The 27,300-nt window shown below is 40.7% G+C and overlaps 1 protein-coding gene across 9 annotated transcripts in view; it reads left to right on the top strand.

The window, feature by feature from the left end:
* Nucleotides 1-27,300, top strand: part of MAST4 (microtubule associated serine/threonine kinase family member 4) — a 568,209-nt gene that overhangs the window by 196,127 nt on the left and 344,782 nt on the right. For all 9 annotated transcript variants that reach the window (XM_067730872.1, XM_067730855.1, XM_067730861.1 and 6 more), the window contains exon 3: nucleotides 4,031-4,155. In XM_067730872.1, coding sequence (XP_067586973.1) covers nucleotides 4,031-4,155 — 125 coding nt within the window. The remainder of the gene's footprint in view (nucleotides 1-4,030; nucleotides 4,156-27,300) is intronic.

A 27,300-nucleotide genomic window follows, 5' to 3' on the forward strand; every position in this document is an offset into this window, starting at 1 on the left:
ACAGCAATACTCCTCCCTGGACCTATTCCCCATTTTCCCTGCTAGAGATAACGACAATTCTGAATTTGCTATTTCCTTCCCACAGAGAAATACTAGTCTTTATTTAATTCCTAGTCATTATTTTTTTTTTTCTTTCTTTTGTGATCTGGTCTAAGAACCCATTACCATGTCTTATATCGTTGCTGTGGTGGTGGTGGTGGTCGGGATGCATCGATGGAACTGTAAAGTCCTCAGGATAACGTGAAGAGTCATAGTGTATTGACTGCTTTCCATGTCCCAGGTTGAGTGCCTTAAGTGCATTATATCATTTAATCCTATCTGCTACCATTTCCTATCTTTTCAGACAATTTTCTGAAAATAATTTTTATTTGAAAAATTATTTTTCAAATAGTATGCAAAATACATATTATTTACTTTAAAATATAGAATTATCCTGTCTTATAACTTGTTTTTTCACCTAAGCATATGTGATGAATATTTTCCTGTGGTGGGATCTGGGTTTCAGAGTAAGAATCCTGGTTTTACCCACTTATTAGCTGTGTGCCCTTGTCTAATTATGTAACCTCTCTGGACTTTAACGTGGAGGTAATATTACTTAGCACCCAAAAGCGTGGTTAAGATGTTGCAGTGCCTGGCATATAGTAAGTCCTCGATGTATTTTAGCTATTATAGTATACTACAAATGAAATTTAAGAAAATCATCTGTTCAGTTTTATTGTTCCTGTTTAGACTTGATCAGGTATTAATCAAATAGTGTACTTTAACTGCATGTCAGTCAACAAACATTTTTTGAGCACTTACTAAGTTACAGGCACTATGCCACATCCTAGGGATACAGAAATAAATACCTGTTTTTTCAGCTCTGGGGGATTATAGGGTTATAGTCTAATAATTATTTTCTACTAAAAGAATAAAAAAAGTGACTTACAGAATTCTTTTTTTTTTCAGAATTCTTTAATGAATTAAAATGTTAGCCCTTCAAATTTTTCCATGATTATATTAAATTCTAGTGTTTTTGTTTCTACACCAAGTTTTCTTTAAAACAAAGCATCTGGGGCAGAGCATTGGTCAGGCCAGAGTAGATTCATTCCATCATGTAAATCTTGACATCATGTAGCTTCTATACCTCCTATCAGGCCTTTTCTGAAACATGAACCAAAAAATATATAAAATATAAAATATAGGGAAAGACACAGGAGGGACCGGGGTGGAGGTGGGGAAAACCCTATTGATTCTGATGACTGGGGTTTGGTATATTTTTAACAAGTAATGTTTTTCAAATAGTGGGAGTTATTTCTATGTTAAAGAAATCATTTATTCATGTACTACTGATGTTGGCATTCCTAAATGCAGTCTGTGGTTTTCCTGTCCTTCTTTATTAATGTCCTGCTTTGGGGTCTAAAGGGGGCCGATTTACCAAAACACCTGTTAGTCCAGCTTTTAATTAATGTTTCAAAATAAGGCAAAGAAAAGAATTTTTAAAATTCTAGACTTTAAATGTAATACATCCTGCACATAAAAATATATATGAGTGGTTCAAGATGGTGACTGGAACCACAGAGGGTCATTATATTTGAATTTTCAGTGATAGCATTTATGCTTCAATTAATTGGTATTTGCTGTATTTATTTGCTAGGAAAATATCACAATCTATTATGTGGGGTTGTGGTGGGCAGGTGACAAAAGTAAGTATGATCCCATTTTTGCAAGAAAATACAGGTTACAGAAAGAAAGTCTGGCAGAAAAATTACTGAAATGTTGATAGTAGTTTTCCCTGGTATGATTATAGGTGATCTTTAAATATATATATATTTACATTTACTACTTGAGAGTGAAGAGAAACCAAAACCAAGCAAAAAAAAAAGATACTTGTCATTTTTACTGCTGTTATGGCTAAATAGCTAACATGTATGAGTGCTTCACTTAAAAAACCCGCTAATCTCCTCAACAACTTGACATAGTCAATCGTATGGTCTCCATTTTAGAGATGGAAAAACCAAGGCCAAGAGAGGTTGACTCACTTCGTTCCCCATAGCACTGAGCTACAGGTCAAGATCTCAAAAGTAGATCTAGTTTTCTCTAGAGTCTGTGCTTTTACTATATAATAAGAGAGTAAAAGGACAATTTTGGCAAAATAAAATACAAATTTTTGAAAGCACTTAGAGTGTTAGACCTCTTTTTTTTTAAAAAAGTATTTATTTGGTTGTGCCAGGTCTTAGTTGCAGCTTGTGGGCTCCTTAGTTGCGGTACTCAGGCTCCTTAGTTGTGGCATGCGAACTCTTAGTTGCACGTGAGATCTAGTTCCCTGACCAGGGATGGAACCTGGGCCCCCTGCACTGGGAGCATGGAGTCTTAACCACTGTGCCACCAGGGAAGTCCCAGCATTAGACCTCTTAACGTGGACAGTTGATGGGAGCTGACCCTAGCTCCTGTACTGCCAGTTAGCCTGTGGACTAATAGCAAACTAGTGTCAATGAAAAAATTAATCAGTTGATCTAAGAAAGAAATGGAAAACTTTATTCAAGCCAAATTAAGGACTATAACCCAGGAACAGCCTCTCAGAAAGCTCTGAGAACTGTTCTACCCATTAGAGGTCAAAGCACAGTTATGTAGATTTCTAGAGACAGAGGTCTGTACATTAAATGATATAGATAGTTTGCATAATCCAGATCGGCAAGGAGAAGGTGAGTAGTGGGTCATGGGTCATTGCAGCCCCTTACAAGATTCAGAAGGAATGTTATCTTTTAAGGAGTTGTCTTGTTGGTGCTAGGAGAATGTTGCTGTTTATGGTTGAGCAGGTATTCCTGCTGATGGAGAGGTTTGGTTGATGCGTAATGCAGATATACAGTGCACAGTAGAGGGGGCAGAGGAGGCCAAAGGGCAGAGAAAACTTTTTATGTTTATGTTTTTCTTGTCTTGCCATAAAATATGAATTTTCACACTAGTTAATGTATTTCAGCAGTTGTTAACCAGTGGGTGCTTGTTAAGTGCATGCCTGAGGAAAGAGAGGGGGGTTCTTTTACAAGGAACTGGGGAGAATCCAGGGCACGAATGTTACTTCTGCTCCAGGGCCACCAGCCACACGTGCTGCAGTCCCTCACGATTCCGGGAGGTACAAAGCCGGAGTCCCCACACGTGCAGCCCGTAGATGAGATTCCGATTCTACGGGTGGCCTGCCGTCTTTTCATTGTCTTCACGTGTTTTTGGGGAGAGACGTACCCATTTGTTCTTTCATCAGTCAACAAATATTTAATGAGCACCTACTATGACCAGTCATTTGCTACAGATAAAAATCAAACATGGTCTCTGCTTTTACTGAGCTTCATTACTGTGTGAATATTCATGTCCCTCCTAACTTAAGGGCTTATGTGTGGATAACTAGTCTAATCCATGTACTAAAGAAGTAATACAGTGTGAGTTGGTTCAGCTGTTTGACTTTTAAAGATATACACGTATATATGAGAGTTCAAGGTTGATGGAAATTGCTCAGTGAACCCACACTAACATTAATGTCCTGATTTATGCAAATGGGTACCATCACATGTCCTGTGGACATGGTTGGATATACACCAGTTCTTCAGAGAGAGAAGCTGGGAGAAAGGGGCACCAGCCCCATTTCAACTTGAAAGACTTACAGCTCTTCCTTCTGTTGGTCATGATCTTTGTAGACACTTTTCTAGTTGATTGCTAGATCACTTTCCGTATTAGATATTTTAAAAGTACATTTGTAAATGCACATGTTTATATCTACGATGGTAAGAATGCTTTGCATACTTATATATATCCTCAGCACAGTAACAAGAAGCTACAGATGCTGGAGGTGAAGAGGTTTACCTGGGTTTATGTGGAAAATAGGGGTCAGAACTTGCAACTAGATCTCCCAACTTAATTAAAACAATTTGCTTCCGGTTGCTATATATCAGTGTAATTGCAACGTATGGCAGAAGTGATATAGCAGAAGGATGCCATTTCTAGGGAAGCACTGCCATTCTGCCTGCTACTCATACTGTCTTCTCTTCAACTCCAACAGGGAGGTACCTCCTTCCAAACCCGGCGGCGGGGCAGGCCTGGGCAACCTCTGCAGAGACGTCCAACCTCGTGCGCATGCGCAGCCAGGTCCTGGGCCAGTCGGCGCCCTTGCTCACGGCCAGCCTGGTGAGTGTCCTCGGACTCTGTCTGCGGTGGGTTGGGTTTGCTCCATCTCACCACCAACCTAGGGACTGTTCTGAGTTTATTGTTCTAGATAGGAAGTTAAAGCTACCATTAACGTTAAGCACAGATTTGGCAACGTGAAATTCCTTGCTTTCAGCTTGGTAATTTTTTCCAAGTCCCCCCAACCTAAGTTGGAATATTTCTGTAAACTTAATGCTGTCTCAACTTTTCCCTCAAAAGAAATGAAAATGTTTCTAAGCTTTTTTTTTTACACTTGATCTTAGCCAAAAGGCCGAGAAGCGATCTAAGCTTTTTTTTTTTAACTTCTTATTTCAAAATAATTTCAAACTTATAGGAATTTGCAAGAATAAGACAAATACATACAACTCCAGTTGATCCTTTGCCTGGGTTCAAGTATTAACCTCCTGCCCTATTTGCTGTACTGTTTGCTTTCTGTGTGTGTGTGTGTGTGTGTGTGTGTGTGTGTATATATATATATATATGTATGTATATGTATATACACACACGTATACACACATGTAATTTTTTTGAACTCTTTGAGAGTAGGTTATCTATATCATGGCCTTTTGTTATCACGGTTATCAACTTCATTAAATTTATGCATGAAAGAAGTCTTTTATCTACTCTGCCATCTGTATTTTATTTTTATCATTTGGCCCAATAATGTCCCTTATAGTATTTTTCCTCCTCCAGTAGAGGATCTAGTCTAGGGTCATGGATGCCATTTAATTATCCTCTACTCTGGAACCACTCCACAGTGTTTCTTTGCCTTTTATGACATCGTCATTTTTGAAGACTATGCAACACTGCCACCTCATTTTTTAATGGAATATTTCTCATATTACAGTGTCTGGTATGTCTAATGTTTTCTCATGGTGGGCTGCGGGTTTTGCATTCCAGGCCAGAATGTGACATTGGTGATGTCGTGTCCCTTCAGGTCATGCCATGGGCAGGTGCATGATGTATGTCCATCTGCCCCTCATTATGATACGAATTTTTTTCACCCAGTCAAGGGGTTGGCCGGTTTCTCCACTGTAGTTAGAACTTTTCTCTTAAATCGATAAGCCTTTGGGGGTGGGGGAGATACTTTGAGGCCATGCAAACATGTTTCTCCTCATCAAAAATCTCCTTTAGATTTCATATTCATTGGTGATTATTGCCTGGGTCCTTCTTTTCTAGAATCATTGAAAATGGTCATTATTCCATCTCTAGCACTCTCTCCACATCTACAGGTTGGCACATGGCATAAATATTTGTGCATTTATTAGCAGCATGGACTCCTACATTCCTTTTTTTAAAAGAAGTAACGTAGACTTTTATTTTTAACCATGATGCTTACTAGAATTTTGTTTTCCAGTGGGCCCGTTACTTTTCAGCTTTAACCTTTGGCAGAGCCTAGAAGTCTATACAGGTTACTTTTTTGTTTTTTTTAAATAAATTTATTTATTTAATTTATTTTTGGCACGTTGGATCTTCGTTGCTGCATGCAGACTTTCTCTAGTTGCGGCGAGCCGGGGCTACTCTTTGTTGCAGTGCGCGGGCTTCTCATTGCAGTGGCTTCTCTCGTTGCAGAGCACAGGCTCTAGGCATGCAGCCTTCAGTAGTTGTGGAACGCGGGCTCAGTAGTTGTGGCTCACGGGCTCTAGAGCGCGGGCTCAGTAGTTGTGGTGCACAGGCTTAGTTGCTCTGCAGCATGTGGGATTTTGATTTTCCCAGACCAGGGATCAAACCTGTGTCCCCTGCATTGGCAGGCGGATTCTTAAGCACTGCGCCACCAGGGAAGCCCCTATAGAGGTTACTTTTGCATCGGTGGTAGGGTTGTATGGTAATGGAATAGATTTTTAAATGTCTTTTACTGATGATGATACAAATAATATATGTCAGTGCATTATGGTGCCTTATAATTTTATGCATTGGTAGTAAATTATGTGGGATATTTGGGAATCATTCAATAATATAGAGAGATTTGATTTAGGTCTAACCTCTAATCCTGCTTTTTTCATTAAGTGCTGTATAAACTTGAGCAGTTGCTTAGTTTCTCAGATTTTATCAGCTCATCTGCAAACTGCAAGATGAAAAGACCTATTCCAGTCTCTGGAATTCAACCTTGGCATTCCCTGTTTCTAGTTTCAGAATTACAAAGATTCTGATACTGAGTAATTATCCCTAAAAAAGTTTCTTTGAGGATATTTTATGCCTTCAAAATTGACTATGATCTTTAAACTAAAATTTATCTTTTCTTTCCCATGAAAATTTTGGGACTTATTTTTAAAGGTACAGTTAAAGTGACGCATTTTAGCATTTTCCTCCATCCCATCCTCAAGTTCAAAGTTACTTTTTCTTCTTGGGAAATTTTATTAAAAGCTTATTTTACTGTAAGCATCTACTTTTTAAGGAAAGAGGAAAATTCCTCACAATCAGTGATTTTTTTTTTTTTAACAGAAGTGCTTTGGGGGCCACTGCAATGTTATTCTTAACACATAAATAGTAATCCTGTATGTTTATTGCCAGGTAAATCATTCTAATTAAAACAACATTGTTACAAAGTAATGTACCTAATACTGGTAGTTATGTGCTCAGATGTAGAAACTGATTGATTCATTGATAAAACACATGTCAGGTGACCTAAGATATTTGGGAATGTGATACAAAAATAAGGAGAACTACTAATAGAAAACATGAGAGTACCCCCTAAAATCGGTCCAGTGACATCAAAGAGTCACTTAACTTACCAGCTTATTTGCCGTGTGAGTTTTTATAGCGTTTAGGAGAAAAACTAGAGAAAATGCTAAAATACCGTAGAGAGCAAACTTAAAATAGTACCTGGCACCTAACCAGTCTCAAATGTTAGCAATATTAGTACTTCTGTTATTAACATGTTATGGGTAAGCTTGGGCACAGAAACCAGACTGTGACTAACCATTTACTACTAGACAGTGAAGGTTTAAAGTGTAACCCTCATCATATCTTTTCTTCAGAGGTTTCCTTACTTCCTAATTGCAGTCTAAAGAAAACTTATTTGCGGGCTGTCTGACCATGTCTTCTGTCCCCAACCTTCTGTCGTAATATGCGCAGCAGAAGCCGTAGGAGAGCTGCCAGACAGAGCACAGTCTTCATTTCCTCATTGTTCGGCAGCAATCTGCTCAGGTTTCTCTGCCATATCACTTATTTCAATATGTCACTCAGTACACTTTCATGACTCCCTGCTTTGGGTATCCTTTGCAGAACCATTCGAGTTAATCTGTTTCTTGGATTGGATTACATCTAAATTATCCCTGCCGATTACAACTAACAGATTTGACGGAGAATGGTGCTGAAGGGGTGTTAATGTACATCTAGTAGAACTTTTTCTTTTTCTTCCCACCCCCCCGCCCCCCGCCTTTTTCTTGTCTTCTAAATAAGTGTGATGTTTCTGGAGGTGCATTGTATGGTAGAACATGCTTCACTCTAATCTTCTCTCCTGGTCACTATCCTCATCCTTGTTGCCCCCATCTTAGAGCTGTAAGTTGACCTTCCTCCTGACTCTTCTTAGCATTTATCAAAGGTCCGCCTTTGTTTTAGTTCTTTGTGTTTATGCCTAATATCCCCCTGCTAGACTGCAAGCTCCTTGAGGGCAGAATTCCTGTCTGATCTGACTTTCTACTCCTCGCTGTTCCTAACACCACACCTTATATGTAGGAGGCATTCAGTAAATAATGTTGACGGAATGGATAATCATTAGTGAAGAGTGACAGATTGCTTTACTTGCAAGGCGAGAGTGATAATGTGATTCTGTATGCTGTAATGGACCATCTAATAAGACCATCCATCTAAAGCCTTTTTGGTTTTGCTCTCCAGTGTGCATCTTACAATCATGATTAGCCTCAAAGTCCATGTAGTGGGCCGAATCCCGTTTAGTTCCATATCAGCTGCTCAAAAAATACAGTGACAAAATTCTGAAGAAATTATCAGTGTCGGGCTTCCCTGGTGGCCCAGTGGTTGAGAGTCTGCTTGCAGATGCAGGGGACACGGGTTCGTGCCCCGGTCCGGGAAGATCCCACATGCGGCAGAACGGCTGGGCCCGTGAGCCATGGCCGCTGAGCCTGCGCGTCCGGAGCCTGTGCTCCGCCACGGGGGAGGCCACAACAGTGAGAGGCCCGCGTACCACAAAAAAAAAAAAGAGATTATCAGTGTCCATCTTCAAGGAAATTTCCTTAACCTGCTTGTAAGCAGTCATGCAGCCACACTGGTTTAAGTATTTTGTTGATTATTTGAAGAGGGAAGTATGTGTTCAAGTGTGGAAAAATTGGTAAAATCAGAATCAAGGTGGTTTATGTCCAAAGGACAAGATTACACTTCATACCACAGTTTTACATTCAGCACAGCAACAGAACATGTCAGAAAAGTACAGACCGTCCACCTGAGTGGTAGTCATGTGTTAGGAAGATATAAATGAAGGCCTGTGGTTGGGGAGGTATGAATTTCAGAAAATGCGTGACCTATTGTGATTTGAATGCCATAGGCAAGCTTCAAAGTAATGCTAACTACCTTCTCAAGGAGGAGATTAATTCCTAGGAGGAAGTATCTTGTTTTCCTTGGCAATGGCAAATGTAGTTGTATTCTGTCTCCCAGACACACTGGGCATTTCTGATAAATGGCACATTGCCAATTCATCCTAAGTAGCCTGGTAGCTGGCAGAATACATGCTCAGCCAGTGTCCGCCTGCTGGGGCACCAGCGGGGGGTGCTGATGAAGTGTCAGATGTATACTGTGTATACATTCATCTGAAGAGGGGAAAACTCATTTCCCCATTTGCTTCCTCCATCTTTCTGTCCCTCCCCGCACACATGGGTAGTTTATCAAAGAAGTCATAGTCGTCAAAAGCAGGGGATTTATATAGATGCTGCTTTCTGGCAAGAAAGATGGAAATTTCAAGAGGCAAAACAGGACCAGGGGTAACTTATTTTTCCACAGGAAAATAAGGTTGTAAGCCTTGATGATTAAAGTTTAGAAATGGTATATGTGGCCATCATAAGAAATATTCACTTCTTTTGTACGTTGGAGTAATAGATGGATGGCAGAAGCACAGTGAAAATTCGTTTCCAGTATTTTTCTCCAGTTTTCTGTTTGATTTGAATCATGAGCCTCATTTGTTTTGATTTTTGTCAGCATCCCTGTCACATTCTTTCTTATTGAGGGCTTCTTTGACCATCCTGTTTGAAAGTCTTTCCCGCACTGCATGCCACACACCCCATTCCACCCACTTTTCTCAATAACTTTGTCTCCCTCCAATACACCACATAATTTGCTTGTTGTATATCTCCTATTATTCTGATGAAAAATTCTTGAGAGCAGAGATATTTTTTTCTGTTTTTCCAGCTATTTCCCTGGGAGCTAGAACAGTGCTTGGCAGGTAGTAGGTGCTCAGTAAAGGCTTGTTGAATGTGTAATGAATATATTTCCTTTCCGTACCTTTTAAGTGCCCTAGAGCAGACTCTTGTTTATCTTTTTGTTTTTAATCTGTATTTCACCTTTTAGGTTTTTATCATTTAGCCTAATCAAGAAGATGTTTTTCAAGCCAAAGCATAGTTAACTTTGGAAACTGTGTTCAGGAGTTAAACTGTAATTATTCAGTTGGACAATAAGAATGAGCGGGGAAAAGCAGAGTGTTTAAAAGATCACCTCCAGTTTCTACCACTTATTAGCTGTGTGAGCCTCAGTTTGTTCATCTGTGAAGTGGGGCTAATGGTTGTAGCCACCTCATAAGTTTATTGTGAGGAATAAATGAGAAAACTCTTGTGCACTACTTTGCACAGTGCCTGTGACTCAAGAAGTGCTGACATCGGTTTTCCTGGGGTTGGTAGAAAAATTGTTTCTTGGGGGTTGTCAGCTAGGCTTAGCTGGAGTGGTATTCTCAGAAGTGAGGAAATCAGATCTTTGATTTGAGTAGAAGTTTAACCTTTTTGTCCTTAGTTTTTTGCATGATGGTGGACCACCTTGTAGTTTCTTTCTCACTTTCAGTCTAAATTCACCAACCCAATGAACTGAAAGTTATTTTTCTAGAGCAGTTAACTATTTTGAAGGGGGGAAGTGCTTTCAGATCCTGTTTTTCAATTTTTAATATTAAATTAAGTGGTATAATTTTATGTTTCGTCAGTGGCCCTTTTTTGACATTGTATCCATTTCTTGTAATGGAAAAATTATGTTTCATGATGTACTATAAATATTAAAACCAAACTATTTAAACTAATATATTCAGAGAGCCTTGATGAATATTCATCTTTTCCATTTGCGAAAGTGCATGATGAAGAGTAAGGGAAAATTCACTAAATGTATGCAAAAGTGCATTTTCCCTTTTTAATTCATGCAGAATGTACCGACATAATGTCAGCATTTATTTAGGGTGCAGACTTTATTTGCAGTCATTTAATATTATATCAATACTTCATTAGCCTTATAGCTCAAAAACAAAAACCTGTGCCGAAGTCCAATTAGTTAACTCTGAGTGAGTGAGTGTTAAATATTGATGTAGGAACAATTTGAATGTCCTTGGATAAATTGCATAACAAAAGTTGTAGGATACAACTGTGAATTAGCTTTTTTCCTTAGCCATCGTAGCTCAATTTAAAGGCTGCATAATACTCCAATGTATGGATTTCTCACAATTTATTACACTATTTCCCCTTCTAGGTTATTTCCAAGTTTTTCCTATTGAAAATAATGGTAATGAGCAGGCTTTTAATAAGTCTGTGTTCACCTCTGACTGGTTTTTGACGGTAGATTCTCAGAGGGGATTACTGTGACAAAGGATACGAGCATTATATAGGTTTTCCATACTCTTGCTGAATTGTTTCTAGGAATACTGTACAAATTTGTGCTCTCATATACTGAGAAATCACATCTCACTACACTCTGGCCAGCAGTCAGTATTCCAAACCGCCGCCCCCCCGACCCAAAAACCAAGTTTGCTGGTTTGTCAGGTGAAAAATAATTACTCTTTTTTAATGTAGTTTTTATTTTTAGTGAAGTTGATATGGCTTTTAGACATGTCAAACTCTTACAGCAAAGCCCCCAGGTAAAGCAAATATGAAATTAGGGTTATCTGTGCTTTCTCCTATAACTTCTTCCTTCCATTCCCTAAATCAGCTTACCATACCAACTATTGGTAACCTGTATTGTTCTTGGGATGCAAGAACTGCTGAGTGTGATTACAGTGTATGTAGCTGAAGGCGTTATTCCACAGATCAGGACTTTTTTCATCTGGAAAGTAGTAATCTCAATAGTGAAATAGTGCCTTCAGCTGTGGACATTATAATCAAAGTCTCAGGAGTGCTTGTATTCCAGGAATAATACGTCTAGTTATTACCCTCTGAGCTAGGTTCTACTGATAGTAAAGGGATGACTTTTCATAACTCAGGGCTGAAATAGCAGTAGGGACCCCTGAGCAGATTATTATAGGTCAGGCCTAATCCATGAAGATAAATCTCATTATAGGCTCACCTGGGCCCATCCACAGGGTAGCTGGTGTAGTGGGAGTCTGTTAATCAAAACTCAGCTTAAAAATGTTCTCTAGGGCTTCCCTGGTGGCGCAGTGGTTGAGAGTCCGCCTGCCGATGCAGGGGACGTGGGTTCGTGCCCCGGTCCGGGAAGATCCCACATGCCGCGGAGCGGCTGGGCCCGTGAGCCATGGCTGCTGAGCCTGCGCGTCTGGAGCCTGTGCTCCACAATGGGAGAGGCCACAACAGTGAGAGGCCCACGTACAGCAAAAAAAAAAAAAAAAAAAGGTTCTGTAAAATCCTTGCTATAATCCAACCACTGCTTCTGTGAAAAGGAACGCTAAATGTGCGTCCCTACTATGCGTGTGCCTGGGCGCCACGAGAATAGTCAGCAGAAAGCAGGGGGAGCGCACTGTGATTCCGACTATGAAGGAATGAAGAATTACCACTTATTTGGGGAGCGGGGGAGAGTTTTTTTCTAAGATGGAATTCCACCCAGAAGTAGTTGCTTGAAACTTTCAGTCCCGGTTTGCTCTTCTTTACATTTTGCAGAGGTTAAAAAAAAATTCATTACCATATGTACGTGTTGTCCTTCCTGGGAAGGACGGGGTGCCTGCGGCTGTCTGTGTGGGTGTGCCTGGACAGACTGGTCAAGTGTGCACTTCTTGTTACCAAAGGCATTTGAGAGTCAGTGAGATGAATGGCATCCATAAATATCCTATGGGTTTACAGAGAGGACATGCAGGCTCACTTTTAATTGCTTACCATCATAGAGGGGAGCAAAACAGATTTATAATAGCAGTACTGTGTGTGTGTGTGCGTGTGTGTGTGTGTGTGTGAAAGAGGGAGAGAGAGAGAAATTAGGTTTCTCTTACTACCCACTTACCCAACTGGTACACCTATTAATATTTCGGACCTGGCCAACCTGTTTACCAAGCGTTATGAAATGATCCAGAGAGTGGAGAGTGCTGGCACTTCAGCTGTCTTATCCTCCCCGTATCTTTAGCACCAAGGGCAGTGCCTGGTATGTACTGTTTTGTACTTAGGTAATGGTGGTTTATTAAGAAATGTTGTGGAGGTTTTTTTTTGGCCACGCTGAGCGGCTTGCAGGATCTCAGTTCCCCGACCAGGGATTGAACTCGGGCCACGGCAGTGAAAGCCCGGAATCCTAGGCACTAGGCCATCAGGGAACTCTCTCGAGGCGGTCTTAATTCCAACTTTTGATAGTTTCTGAAGCTCCTGTTCTGCTTCCTGGAGCCCAGGCTAGTTGAAAGGTTGGGCTGTCAAGGATCTGATCGGGTTGTGTGTCTGGGGACATGGCGGAGATAAAGGTGGTGAAGCAGTCACAGCTGTCATCATGGAATTGTCCCTTGGTGTGCCGCTCTGGTGGACTCCTGGTGTGACACAGCTTGTCCTTTCTGGTGTCCTTTTGCCCCCGTGGTAAAATTACAGCACTTGCCTATTTGCTATCTTAATGTGTCAAAAGAATTCTGCAGTTCCGAAACCAAGAAACCCGTAGTAATTAGACAGTGGTTTGTGGGAGGGAAGGTATTGGGATGTAGTATTTCCTTTCTTGGGAGAAAAGAAAAATTATTATTTAACCACCAATTATTATTTAACCAGGAAATTCCTGGTTATTGTGGCTCTGGGAAAGCTAACATACTTCAGTGTCTTTCTTACCTTATTTTTCTAGAATACCTGGGTGTTTAGTTAAGAATGAGCAGTATTGGTAATTATACTTATTCCTTGTTCATTGGTACCCACAGTATCAATGAGCAGTATTGATAATTATACTTGTTCATTGGTACCCACAGTATCAATGAGCAGTATTGATAATTATACTTGTTCATTGGTACCCACAGTATCAATGAGCAGTATTGGTAATTATACTTATTCCTTGTTCATTGGTACACACAGTATCAATCTGTGGTACTGGATTCTGAATCAGTGTATTCTTCATTATTCTCATTAAGCAGTTAATTGATTATTAATGGAGTTCCTATTATACAGCTGGTGTTAAAACCTATATAGAAAAGATGTCACACATGCTCTTGCTTTTTAAGGAACTTCCAAGATAGTTGAAATAAGGCTTCTGAGAAATTAGAGAGCAAAGTGGAAGATGATTACAGACTGGATAGTTTGCAGTGTGTTCCTAGACTTAGAGCAATGATATGGGCTGCAGGTTCTGGAAGGTTTTGGTTGGGCAAGCTTCAACGCGTAGTGGAATTATGTCCATCGTGGAATGGGGTGGGGCGTGGTAGATAAAGTGAACAATGTGACTTGGACAGTGATGTTTCTTCTTAACATGATGTTTCTAGAATAGTCGGAGGCAAAGGACCACATGAAGACCTGGAAGCTCATGGGTATAAGTGATAGAATGATTTCTGACTTAATTTGAACCCTAGAAGATCAGCAGGATTGCCACCATCTATCTTTTAGTGAGAAGAATGTCTGCATGAGGTAGATGGGGAGCCTTCAAAGACCCCATCAAGTGATGCCTTTTTACTTAGGAAGTCTCTCAGGTAGCAAGCCTCTAACCTTCAGGTATTTTAGCCATAAGGAAATAAGTCTTTATATTTGTTAGATTCATTGACTAGATGTTAATAATGGCTCAAGGGATTATGAGATCTTTTCTTTGTGATTTGACACTGCTATTTTCTCTCTTTTATTTTTATTTATTTATTTTTGCAGTACGCGGGCCTTATTTTCTCTCTTTTAAGAGTAGAACCATGTGGCAGGTCCACCGTAGCTATTTGTGATATACTAACTACTTTGTTTTATTGTTCATGGCACGTCCACCTCCATTTAAAGAAAACACTTAAAGAACGGGTGCTGAGTAGCAGAGAGCATTTTTACAAATGTATGAAAAGGCATAAAGCTCTCGCTTAAGTTTTGGTAATCCTCACCTAACAGTGGGACTGATAGTCATTCTAAGCCCTATTTCTTCTTCAGGTTGGCTTCCTTAGAGCCCTAATTTCCCTTTCTTCTTTCTTTTACTTGTTTTTCTTTGTCTCTCTACCTTCCTATCCAAGATGATCCACCACTAAGACGTGAACTGTTCTCCTGATGGTGTATATCCTAACCACCTAAGAATCCTGGATACTAAATTACTGTTTGCACTGTAGCATTCTGCATTCACTAAGTAGTAACTGGGCTTCAGTATGCCATAGATGTATATATCCTCAAGAAAACAGGGGTATACATTTATCATTTTTTTGGCAAGAATGGATGCTTCTTCTAGAATTCCTGTGAAATCTCTTCATTGCATGAGACCTATTTGTTTTTCTTTCATTATAGATGCCCCCCCCCCCCCCCCGCCGCTTAGCTTATATAGGTGCTTATTTAAGTATGTTTCTTTCCTTGTTTGTATAAGTGTCATTTGCTCTTTTTTTTTTTTTTTTCTATTTTGGTTCCTAGACACAAGCAGTGATAAGTTTTAGCCTGATAAATAATATGAACCAGTCATATCATTTTGTCCCCCTTTTTACATAGCTCTGATCAAAATGTTGTTAAGAAGTGTCTGCGTTTTCCCCATTTGCTGGAACATCTGTCCCCTTGACAGATTCACTTGATGGAGAGTCGAGGGGTTTCTCAAAGTGCTTCTAAAGTTCGGCAAAATAACTTGGGCAGTAGTGAACTACCTACCATTCCCCAAAGGACACTAGATTCCTAGTCTCATTTCCTACCTTGTTCTGGAAAGAAAACACCTCTCTATGCACCTCCCTTCTTTCCTCCTGGCCAGTCCCTGTCTGTATTTTAGCATGTGCACTTCCTCTCCAGGAAGCCTTCCCTGATGTCTCTCCCCATCCTCAAGCTAATTCTCCTTTGAATTGTGCGTATCTGAACCAAAGCACTTATCACATAAAACTGTAAGGGTTTCTCTGCTTGCCTTCTCCCACTCCCCTCCTCATTCCCAAATGGTCTGGTTGCCTAAAGAGCACAGGGAAATGGTCTGTAGCTGGTGAAGGTATGAGCCTAAATATTTCATTGGATGGGCTTTTAGAAATGACACTAGGTGAAATATCATGGGTTTATATTAGGTCGCGTCCATAGGACCTCTCTACATTTTAATTGACCTTTGAGAGCCTTGCTTCTGAAAATGAATCCTGAAACTGGAGAATTTTATGGATTGAACAGACCTTGGGTCAGCCCTTTCCCCTTGCCTGGAGAGACAGTGCGCTTCAGTGGCCTTTTCTAAATTGTGATCATGTTTTACAAGCACTTGGCTTAGAATTTAATTACTATAGGCAGTTTAGAGTTATGTTTAAGAGTGTGGGCTCCAGAGCCAGGCTGCCTGGATTGCCATCTGGGCTTTACCACTTAGTAGATGTGTGACCTTGGCCAAGGAATGCAACCTTTCTGTGCCTCTGAAAAATGGGAATATTAGTGGTACCTATCTTACGTGGTTGTTGCTGGAATCAAGTGAGATGGTACATGTTAAGGCCCATGGAACACATAGGAAGAGCACAATAACGTTAACTGTTGTTATCATCTTGTCCAAGAGCAGAACGCTGATGTGTTTATTAAACCAGGGAATTTGAGTTTCATTAAACGCATATCTGAAGTTTATGGTTTAAGGAATTGATGAAGCTGGCCTCGTAAAGGTAGGTTTCTCTGATTGTTTTCAGATAACTGCAGGTCTATTATGTTTTCTGCAGGGTAATTTGTAAGGCATGAAGCTTGTCTGAAATTAAAAGTTATGGGGAAAGGATAATGTGGCGTCTTCAACCTGAAGTACACTTTTAGGGATGAAGTCACTACACAATAAAAAAGCAAAACCAGAAAAAAAGAAACCCCAACTCCTTTCCTTTCATTCCTCTCATCGGATTACACAGAGGCTTCATGAGTCTTCTTTTCGTATCAAATATAATTTGCTTCCTTTCGGATTGGCATTTTGTGTACCATGTATCACAGTGCCTGTATAGTTGGACCTTTAGGATACTAACATCAATTTTACTGAAAATGTTACTAATCTTGCCATCATTTATTTGTCATTGCCAAAGTTAACTATTGTTTGTCCAGATGTAACAAAGTTAGAGGATGCCTCTTGGGTCTCTGATACTTTTGCTGGCTCACACCATCAGTGAAACATTTTGAGTATGCATCCCCTAATGTGTGAATATATTTTAAAATGATTTACATGTAGTTAGAGGGGGTATTCAAAAATATTTTAATAGACCTGTGCATCTCCACTAGGAACCATTAAAGAGAACATCTACTGTAGGGCTTTGCCAGGTGTTAACCATTTAGCTACCTCCTCGTGAAGAGGTCCAGGGTGTCCTGGGGTAGGTGATGGGAGAGGTGGAATGTACTCGGAGTGCTTGAGGCAATGGCTATCTTATAACCTGTAAGGAAGTATTTTAGCCACCAGAACTGGTGCATATCAGCTGACTGTCAGCCTGAATACTAACTTATGTACTAAAACCAGCAAAAAAAGAGGAGACGTAGAAAATGGAAACTGGTATTCTAATTTTTTCCTAAACCCCATTTAGTTATATTGTGTACCCCCTGAGGTGCCCATATTCCAGTTTGTAGATCCTTGGAATAAACTATAAGGTCTCTCCTCTAAGCCTGCCAGAGTAGAGTTTTATTGATTAAAAAGAGTTTTGAATATTCAGTGAGGTTGCCTTTTCTTTTTTGGAAAGATTTTTTATATTTTACTTATAAATGGAAGGAATAGCAGTTCTTTGCTACACATGTCTTTAACTGCCACTAAATTGACACAAATGTTAACAGTTATTGTGAGAACTGTTTCAAAGCTGATTATGTTAATTAGAATGTAACATACCAGTAATTGCATGTATTCAAACATTATACCATCACTTTTTGTGTTTTCTCCTCCAGATGTAAGATATTCATTTATTTGTTGTTTGAAAAGCTACAGAATTACAGCTAAGATAGCAAATAATTGTCAGCAAATAAAGTTCGTTCTTTAGAAATATGCTTTAATTGGTTAGCTACTTAAAGACAGAAACAAATGTTAACATGTTAAGCATATAAATTAGAAACATTGCTTATGAAATCCTTAGTTTTGGGCTTTTCATTTAAATAAGCCTTCTTATTGCAATTAATATTATAGCTTTGTTTATGACTCTTAAAAATATATTCCCTTTCGTCATTTCTTGGAGTTCTTCTAATTTAGCTTTCTTATACATGTTAGATGATTTGCAATTTAGATTTTAATTTGATTTTCATTCTTTAAAATGCCATTTTTCTTGTATTTCATTTTTATTTAAAGCATGATTCTGTCTGTATTCATGGAAGTTAGGCATAAACAAACTCCTAGAAAAATCAAGCTTTTAAGTGAACTGAGAACATAAGACTTTTTTTTTTTTTTTTCCCGGTACGCTGGCCTCTCACTGTTGTGGCCTCTCCCGTTGCGGAGCACAGGCTCCGGACGCGCAGGCTCAGTGGCCATGGCTCACGGGCCCAGCCCCTCCGCAGCATGTGGGATCTTCCCGGACCGGGGCACGAAGCCGTGTCCCCTGCATCAGCAGGCAGACTCTCAACCACTGCGTCACCAGGGAAGCCCTAAAACATTTTAATGGGAATTTCAATAGGAGTAACTAAATAAGTATTTGAGAGCCCAACCAAAGAATTATGGCTCTTTGCAAACAAACTTTATGGGACATGGTGTTCCTAATTTACCCTCTGTTATAGTTCTTTAAAAATAGTGTTTCTATTTATTGATTTTAAATCCTCACCACTTCTTAGGTGTGTAGAGTGTTAAACATGCCTCTGCCTGATGATTTGGGGGCCATATTGTGTGAAGACAGAGTTTTGTTCTCTGTAGTTTCTTTTAGAGTTTTGAGTATAGTTTTTTCTATTGAGGGTGAGTGCCCATCTTTTAATTTGAGTGCGTTTAGGGTTTTTTTTTTTTCCCCAATTGTGACACACAGAAATCAGCCCAGCTCTTTCAGTGCCATGACCTTAATTCTCTAGGACTTGCAATATACCTTTCTCAATTAAGTGGACTCATGGTCTGACTCCAGAGTGATGTGCTCAGAAGGGCAGAGCATTTCTTCTTAACCCCTCTTACCGCAATCACTGCATAATTCTGCTGGCAGGTGTTGTGTGCTGCCTATTTTTCTGCTAAGATTTTTGTTCTGCATTTGTGGGACTCCCAGCATCCTTAGCACACAGGCCCTTTGGCTTGCTTTATTTGCTAACTGTTTTTCGAAACACAACAGATGATGAAAGTGACCGGCATGTTTGGGCTTGGGAAACTTAGGATTGAATTCTAGGACTGACATTTCTTGGCTCAGTAATTTTGGACAGTGGTCACTTACCCTTGTTGAGCCCTGGTATCTGCATTAGTAAAACGGGAATGGTTAATGCTGACACCATTGTTGTTTAGGTAAAGAACATAATACATATCATAGGTAACTGCTAAGTATTAGTCATTCTTTGTGTGTTTCTCTCTTTCTGGACTCTCTACCCTGTAATTGGTCAATTTGTCTATTCCTGTGCCAATATCACATTTTCTTAATTACTGTAACAAGTCTTATTAATAACTGCTCAAGAAAGCTCCCTTATTTCATTGTTCTTTGAGTATTGGCTATTTTGGGCATGTTTATCTTTTGTATAAAATCACTTGTGAAGTTCTGCAAGCTTATTAAGATTTTGATTAGAAGTATGTTAAATCTAGAGCCCAGTTTTGGAAATTGACATTTTTATGATGTTGAGTTTTACTATTCTAGAGCATATAGTATATTGCTCCATTTACTTAGGACTTCCTTAATGTTTTTAAATAAGGTTTTATTGTTTTCTATTGAAAGAATTTATATATCCTTTGTTAGATTTATTCTTAGGAATTTTAAATAACATCTTTTAAAAATAAACACGTATACCTATTTGCTAATGTATGGAAATTGAATTGGCTCTTGTATATTAATTTTTAAATTCATCCACCTTGCTAATTCTTACAGACTCTTCCTCATCCTTAGATTTGGGGGAATGGGAGTTTTTTGTAGCCAGTGTAGACAGTGATGACCTGCAAATAATTATAGCTTTCTTCCTTTTCCAATCTTTATAGCTTTTCTTTCTTTTTTAAAAATCTTACTTCATTTACCATAACTTCTAGGATTATGTTGAATAAAGTGGTGATACCATATATTATGTTGTTCTTAAAAGTAAAGAGACTATTTTGAATATTTCATATTATTCTGCATCCAGCTTACTAGTATTTTTGTTAGGGTTTTGCCATCTGTGTTTATAAATGGTATTAGCTTTTAGTTTTCCTTTCCTGTATTGCATTTGTTAGGTTATGGTAGCTCAACAAAATGAATAGGAATGTATCAGTCACTCCTACAGTACTACAATAATGCTGCATGATAAAGCACAATTCCTCAGTTGCAGTCATCAGGAATATTTATTTCTTCCTGTGGGTCTGTGGGTTGGCTTGGCGTGGCTGCTTTGGGGGCCACATATCTGTGAGTTGCCTTGGCTTCCATCCAGTCTGCAGGTCTGAGTCATGTACTCTATGTGTCTTACTCTGGGGCCCAGGGTGAAGAGCAGCACTTACCTGGGGTGTGGTTGTCCCATGGTGGAGGTTGGAAGGTCCTGTAAGGGGGAGCTGAAACACTGACTGTTTCTTAAGGATCGAGCTTGGAACTGACCCAGTATCACTTCTGCCCATTGGCGAAAGCTGGGTAGTTAAATCCAGCATCAGTGAGGTGGGGAGTGCGAGGGAAGGAGTATCTGCTAAACAATAATTTTACTACCACAGGAAAAGTTCCTTCCTTTTCTAATTTCTGGAAGTGTCTGTGTAAGAATGGATGGATCTCTTTCTTGGCTTTTCTGAATATGGCCTGTAAAGTCATCTGCACCTGATCATTTCTTTGTGGGGACATTTTTGACCTAATTTTTTAATATTTACATGAATATTCAGATTATTTCTTCTTGAGTCAGTTTGGTATTTTGTGTGAATTTGTTTAACTAAACTAAGTTTGAAAATTATGTTCATTCTGTGTGGCATCTCCAGTTTTGACTCCTTTCCTGTTCTTAACGTTGTTTAGCTGTGTTTTCTCCCCCTCGTTCTTTTTTTTTTTTCTTGATTAATTTTGCCAGAGGCTTGTCTATTTTATTAATTTTGAGTGGCTTCTGGATTTCATGTCATGCTTAGAAAAGTATTTTTTCTTCTCAGCTTCGAACACTAGTATTTCATATTTTCTTATATCTTTATGCATTAGTTTTTAATATTTAAATCTCTAATCTACTTGGAACTTATTTTTATTAAGGAGTAAAAGAGAAGTCCAGCTTATTCTTTTTTCCAAGTGGCTAGCCAATTATTCCAGTACTGTTACCAAACAACTTCTCTTTCCTTCAATCTCTAATACCACTTTTAGGATATATGAAATTCCTGAGTATATTGCGGGTCTATTCCTTGACTCTGTCCTACTCCTTTGATTTGTCTTCCTGTATTTATATCATATAATCTAACTCCTATAGTTTCATGCTATTTCTAACATCTAGTGGGCTGGTAGGGGAACCTCATAACTCTTGCAGTTAAATTTATTTTCAGTTACATTTAAAAGACTGCCCCTCGCTTTAATATTTTTATTATTTCTGGAAATAACTTCCTTATTTCTTTGAAAACCAGTGAGGGGGGAAAATCATCCCATGTGAAAACATTATTTTTATTTATTTATTTGTTTTTAATTTTTGCCTGCGTTGGGTCTTCGTTGCAGCACATGGGCTTTCTCTAGTTGTGGCGAACGGGGGCTACTCTTCGTTGCGGTGCATGGGCTTCTCTTTGCGGTGGCCTCTCTTGTTGCAGAGCACAGGCTCTAGGCGCACGGGCTCTAGGCACGTGGGCTTCAGTAGCTGTGGCTCACGGGCTTAGTTGCTCCATGGCATGTGAGATCTTCCCGGACCAGGGCTCAAACCCATGTCCCCTGCAATGGCAGGTGGATTCTTAACCACTGCACCACCCAGGAAGTCCCCCTGATGTGAAAACATTAAACGTCTGCTACTTTTATAAAATCATAGTTGGTTTGGGTTGTCATGGGGGGAGAACCGTTTCATCTTTTGTCGGGGTTCCGTGTTCAGCCTCCTGGCCTGTGCACTGCACGGTGTCAGGGCACCACTCACCCCGGCTTTAATGTGGATTGTTTTTGCGGAGTTGTGCAACACAACCCCGGACCTGGCTGCTCCCTGGAGCTGGACTCATGGATTATTGCCGCCACCAGCCTAAGAAACCGGAGCTTGCTGATAGCGGGTCTCCAAGTTCTGTGGGGATGCTTTCAGAGACAGGAGTCGGGAGTATGCGATTCAGCACCCCCTCTCCATGTAGACATTAGACTCCATTGCCAATCTCAGAGGCTGCTTCTTTGATTTCCTGAAGAGAGTGACCAAGCTTCCTTATAACTTGCAGCTGTGAAATCATAAATGCCACCAACTGCCACGCTAGCTCTAGAGATGTCCTCTGCTTTTTTTGGTGGCAGTGTCACTAGAGCCCACAAAAGAAGTGAAAAGTTAACTACCCCACCAGTTTGCTGGCATGAGTTCTTTTCCCATACTGCCTTTATTCTGAGTTATTCAGAACCTCCTCTGCCTTTTGTGCTGATGAGAAGGATGTGCTCGAAAGGGGATGGGCACTGACAGCGCACAGGAATAATTCCTTTCATCCATGCAGCCTGACAACCCTTGGATTCCTCGTCCTGTTGAAGCAGGAAGAGGCTTGAACAGGATTGAATGGTCCCCACTCGTCTGGCCTTTTAAACAAATCTCAATTTGATATGAAATTAGATGCAGCTGAAGTTGCTGGTGGCAACAGTTCTCACTAAAGTTTGAAGCTCATAACCTGTCCCACGAGGCTAAAGGATGTGACAAACTCACATCTGAATAATGACCATCATCTGAGCCTGTCAGTGCAGAAAGGTCTTCATTAAGAGGGAAAGATTGGGAATCTGATACCAGGGCAAATGAAACCACAGCTTTGATCAGGTAGAACTTTATTTAGCTTTCTATCCCAGGAATCTTAGATCCAGTCAATCAATTGGGAAATTCAGGATTTGATGACTTCTGTGTTCTTTAATTTAAAAAAGTAAGGTTTAGGGCTTCCCTGGTGGTGCAGTGGTTGAGAGTCTGCCTGCCGATGCAGGGGACACGGGTTCGTGCCCCAGTCCGGGAAGATCCCACATGCCGCGGAGCGGCTGGGCCCGTGAGCCATGGCCGCTGAGCCTGCGCGTCCGGAGCCTGTGCTCCGTAGCAGGAGAGGCCACAACAGTGAGAGGCCCGCGTACCGCAAAAAAAAAAAAAAAAAAAAGTAAGGTTTATTTTTCTGTCATAGGATGGTAAATTCCCATAGGAAATTTAGAAAATGTTCTCAAGAGGTTGGGACAGAAATCATCTATAATATACAACCAATCTTAACATCATTTCTCTAAACGTAGATTTTCTTTATATGCATCTCAGTATCTTATGACAACACATATGTACTTTTCATTGCTCACATCTCTTGTTTCTTTCCAAGATGCCAGTCTTGGGCTGTTACCTGTCGGATTTTAAGTTCTCCCTCTGGCTTTCTTTCTGCTCATTTTCGTTGTCTGTGGTTCATAACTCTGGCAGTGGAACTCTAGAGGTTTCTGTGTCTCAGAAGGTGCTAGACCTCTGTCCTGGGTGCCACGTCTGACCCATCTTTTATTCAGGTGATCCCTTCCAATTCTCCTCATTCCTCGTGCCCACTTTCCCCCTCACAGAGGAATTTCCATTCTTACTCTCGTGGGAATTGTGGAGCTGAAGCGGCTCTGTCTGGTTGGGCATTTCCTCCTTGCACGCCCTCTCCTCACACAAGCAGGGGACCTGTCCCTGAACGAGTGTGTCCCTCAGGCAGCTGCTTTCTTAAGACTTCCACTGCCCTTTCGTGTTGACTGCGCTGCTAAGCCAATATCCCTAGATGCCTCTAGATGGCAGTGTCTACCTCCCTCTGCCTTGAGGCTAGACTAGAAAAGAACAGTTGACTGTAGCCCCAAGGATGATGTTTAGCGTGTCACCCTGGGTCTTTAGGACCCCTGCCTCCCCTTGCCCTTCCTCCTGCGTCAAGTGCTTTTTCAACTCTGCAGACAATCATGAAGTGGGAACATCCGATACATCCTTATCCTGGGCTCATCAACGGTCTCCACCTCACGAAGCCAGAGACAGGAATCGAATTACTCAGTCATATTTTGCCTGTAATTTTGTTTTGAGGAGCCCTGCTTCAAAATGTTGCCGGAGGTTTTCTGTTAGTAATTTTTCAAAGGAACACTCGGAGGGGCTGGTGGGTAGTGCTGCAAGCATGGCGCAGGAACTAAAATGCTAGATGCTGGGCCCTGTTCTCCTATTTCTCGGCAGGCCCTCTGGCTCGCGAAGCTCAGTTTGTGTTTGAGCAACTCGGTTTGACATAACGTCGAATACACAGCCCCAAATCAAATAAGTCATGTTCCCTGGTTCAGAATACTTTAAAGATGAAGACCATGCAGAGTTGAAATCAAATTCAGGAGAGTGTTCAGCTATATTTAAAAATATGTATTATGTTGGAATGTTTGGCTGGTTGTAATTTTTTTAACCCGCCTGTCCCCGCTGTGAATTTCAGATTCTCAGGAGCCTGTGTCTTTGTGTCCCCTGTTGTCCTAAGTCAGGGCCAGCACATGCAAGGCGCTCCGGAATCCTCGCTTACACTAACAGCATCCTCTCTGCCCTCCATTGGGTCGTGGTGCCTGAGGCTGTAGCCTAACCCTTGTATCTCAGAATATTTAAACACACATTCTCTCTGCCTTAACTTCTGTGTTCCGGTGGAATTGCATTTGGCTGTTATAGACGAAATCTCAAACAGCTCAGCGAGAGCCTGCATTATATTGGATGTGGAGCCTGTGTCCCGGGTGAGCGTTTTCTCCGCTGCTGTGGAAATTGAACCCAGGCAAAAGAGACGAGCCCAGAGTCATAAAGCTGCATTTTTGTACTTTATTGGGAGATGAGCAGGTTGATGACATCCTCTTCTTCTGAGGGTATTTTTAAAATGAGACCCAGAATTTCCCCCAGGGTTAGGAGAGAGCATTCCTAACTCCAGACCCACCAGAGACGGTGTGTGTGCCGGCCGCTGCTGCTTTCACCCTGCATTTTGCTTTCCTGGTGCCTTTCTCCAGAGTTTGAAACTGAACTGCTTTTTCTTCCCACAGAATGTGGCATTTAGACAAATAGCATTGGGCTCTGAGGGAAAGGTGTATTAATGCATCTGGGAGAGAATTTATAAGGGGCTGGCTCTTGAGGCATTTCCTTGGTGATCACTAATTGGAAATGCTCTTGCCGTATGTCACTTTTCTAAGAAACAAATAGGGACCCCTGAGTTCCAAATAAACAGATAGGAAAGCCTTACAGTCATCCATGACAACGATACAAATTCAATACTGTATGGTTACGATGGGCAGTCACCTCACAATGTCCTCATTTGGGGGATAATCTGCCTTGGAGGAGGGAAAAAAGCTCATTCAATTCCATTGATAGAATTCTTCCTTCAGTGCTCTGATTGACATTTTAGCAGTAACCTTTTGTTAATATTGTACAAAAATGTATGAAAAAGAAAAAAAAATAACCCACTGTGTTGCTACCCCTGTTGACATTTTTATAAAAAGTAATACATATACAATATTAGAAAAGGCTCTGGACCTTTAAAACAAACGATTCACTTCTCTTCCTTGTCCCTTTCCCCAAAGGTAACTCATTGGTAGTTGTTTCTTGTTACTTGTTGCAGAAAAAAAATTATGTGTATATCTCCATAAATGAAACAATTGAAACACTTCATACACTGTTGGGACCTAGCTTTTTGATTTAATATGAAGATCTCTCCTATTAGCACATACAGCTTTACTGAGTCCATTTTAATTGTGCTACAGTATTTCATCACATGGCTACATCATCATATAAATTACCCAAGCAGTCCCTAGGTCAACTCTCAAACAAGTTGAAAAGTGCTGCAGCTCTGACCTGTATGACGTCTGCTGTGAGAATGCTTGCACACATTATTTTAGGATGATTTGTAGTTGTTGGTGAGGTAAGTTTTCTCCCAGTGTTTAATCAGAGTGACATGGAGTGCATTGCGTTGTATAGAAGAAATGGCTTAGAAGTTTATTTACTATTGTTATTGTTTGTTTCTATAAACAACAGTTTTTCTTCCTCACCTGCAGGCCATTTTGGCAGAGATGTGCTGTTCCATGCAGTCATTCAGGGGCTCAGGCTGACAGACGTTCTGAGATCTTTATATCCTTTCCAAGGTCACCCTGGGTGTTAACACCCAGATAGTAATAGTATATGGGCAGGAATTGCATGGGAAGTGTTCATGGACAGATCTTAAAGAGTGGCACACATCTACCTCATCGTCCATTGTCTGGAACTCCAAGTATAAAAATTATACTTGGGGGCTTCCCTGGTGGTGCAGTGGTTGAGAGTCCGCCTGCCGATGCAGGGGACACGGGTTCCTGCCCCGGTCCGGGAAGATCCCACGTGCCGCGGAGTGGCTAGGCCCGTGAGCCATGGCCGCTGAGCCTGCGCGTCCGGAGCCTGTGCTCCACAACAGGAGGGGCCACAGCAGTGAGAGGCCCGCGTACCGCAAAAAAAAAAAAAAATTATACTTGGGAAGTCTTGCCCCATCGTTCATTGTCTGGAACACACTCAAGTGCACAAGAGGCTGGGAGACATCATCATATAAATTACCCAAGCAGTCCCTAGGTCAACTCTCGAACAAGTTGAAAAGCCCTGCAGCTCTGACCTATATGACATTTGCTGTGAGAATGCTAGCGTCTTACTAGTCCGTCGTGTCAAGAAAGTATAATCTGGTCAGCATCTTGATTTAGTTACGTGTTTGGTCCCGGTGCAGTAGCTTGTAAAGAAGCCAAATGGATATGTTATAAGGAATAGAAAGACCTTTTTCTCTCAGAAGATGAAGGCGTTGCACACTCCATAAATAATGGTGCCTGTCAGGTTTTTGGGCACTTTTTCTAAGAAAGGAGAAACGATATTAAAAAGATAGGTGTGAATGCAACAGGGACTGACAGAAAACCTGGTGACTTTAGGGATTGATGCTGTAATTGTGTACATGAGCTATAATTTATCAAAGCTCCTAGAAGTATTTTATGGAAGGGTTCAGGAGTGCTCTAATTTTACAAATGAAGTCATTGACGGCTGACCATAAACCTATCCACAGCCTAGGTCTGTGTTTGAGTCTGGAGGCAGAGAACAGCAAATAACAGAATAAAAGGCTGGATACGGCCTGCTGGACAATGGTGTGATCTTTTGCATTAGCGTGCTGTCGAGAAGCAGCATTGCGGCACAGCCGGTGGGTGCCGAGCTGACCACAGGGCCATGCTGGACCAAGAAGGATGCCAAGAAACAGTTGATAGATGTATTCCTGAAAATTCATATTCTGCTGCCGAATTAATCTTATTGATTCAGGGATTCTGAAAGTGGCCATAGATAATTTTAAGAAGCAAAGCCATTTGTATTTCTTGAGCAGAAGACCCGAGTAACAGAGGAAATCCCATCTTGGACATAAAACCCAGAAACCTGACTCAGTGAACGTAAAACTTGCATTGTGTGTCCTCCAGAGGCCCCTGCCTAGGTTGGCTTAGAGAGGTGGTTGTCTTGCGAAGCTGCCCGTGGTAAAGCTTCACTGGCCGTG

This window comes from Pseudorca crassidens, chromosome 3 (assembly GCF_039906515.1).
Source record: "Pseudorca crassidens isolate mPseCra1 chromosome 3, mPseCra1.hap1, whole genome shotgun sequence".
In the NCBI taxonomy this organism is placed as follows: Eukaryota; Metazoa; Chordata; class Mammalia; order Artiodactyla; family Delphinidae; genus Pseudorca; species Pseudorca crassidens.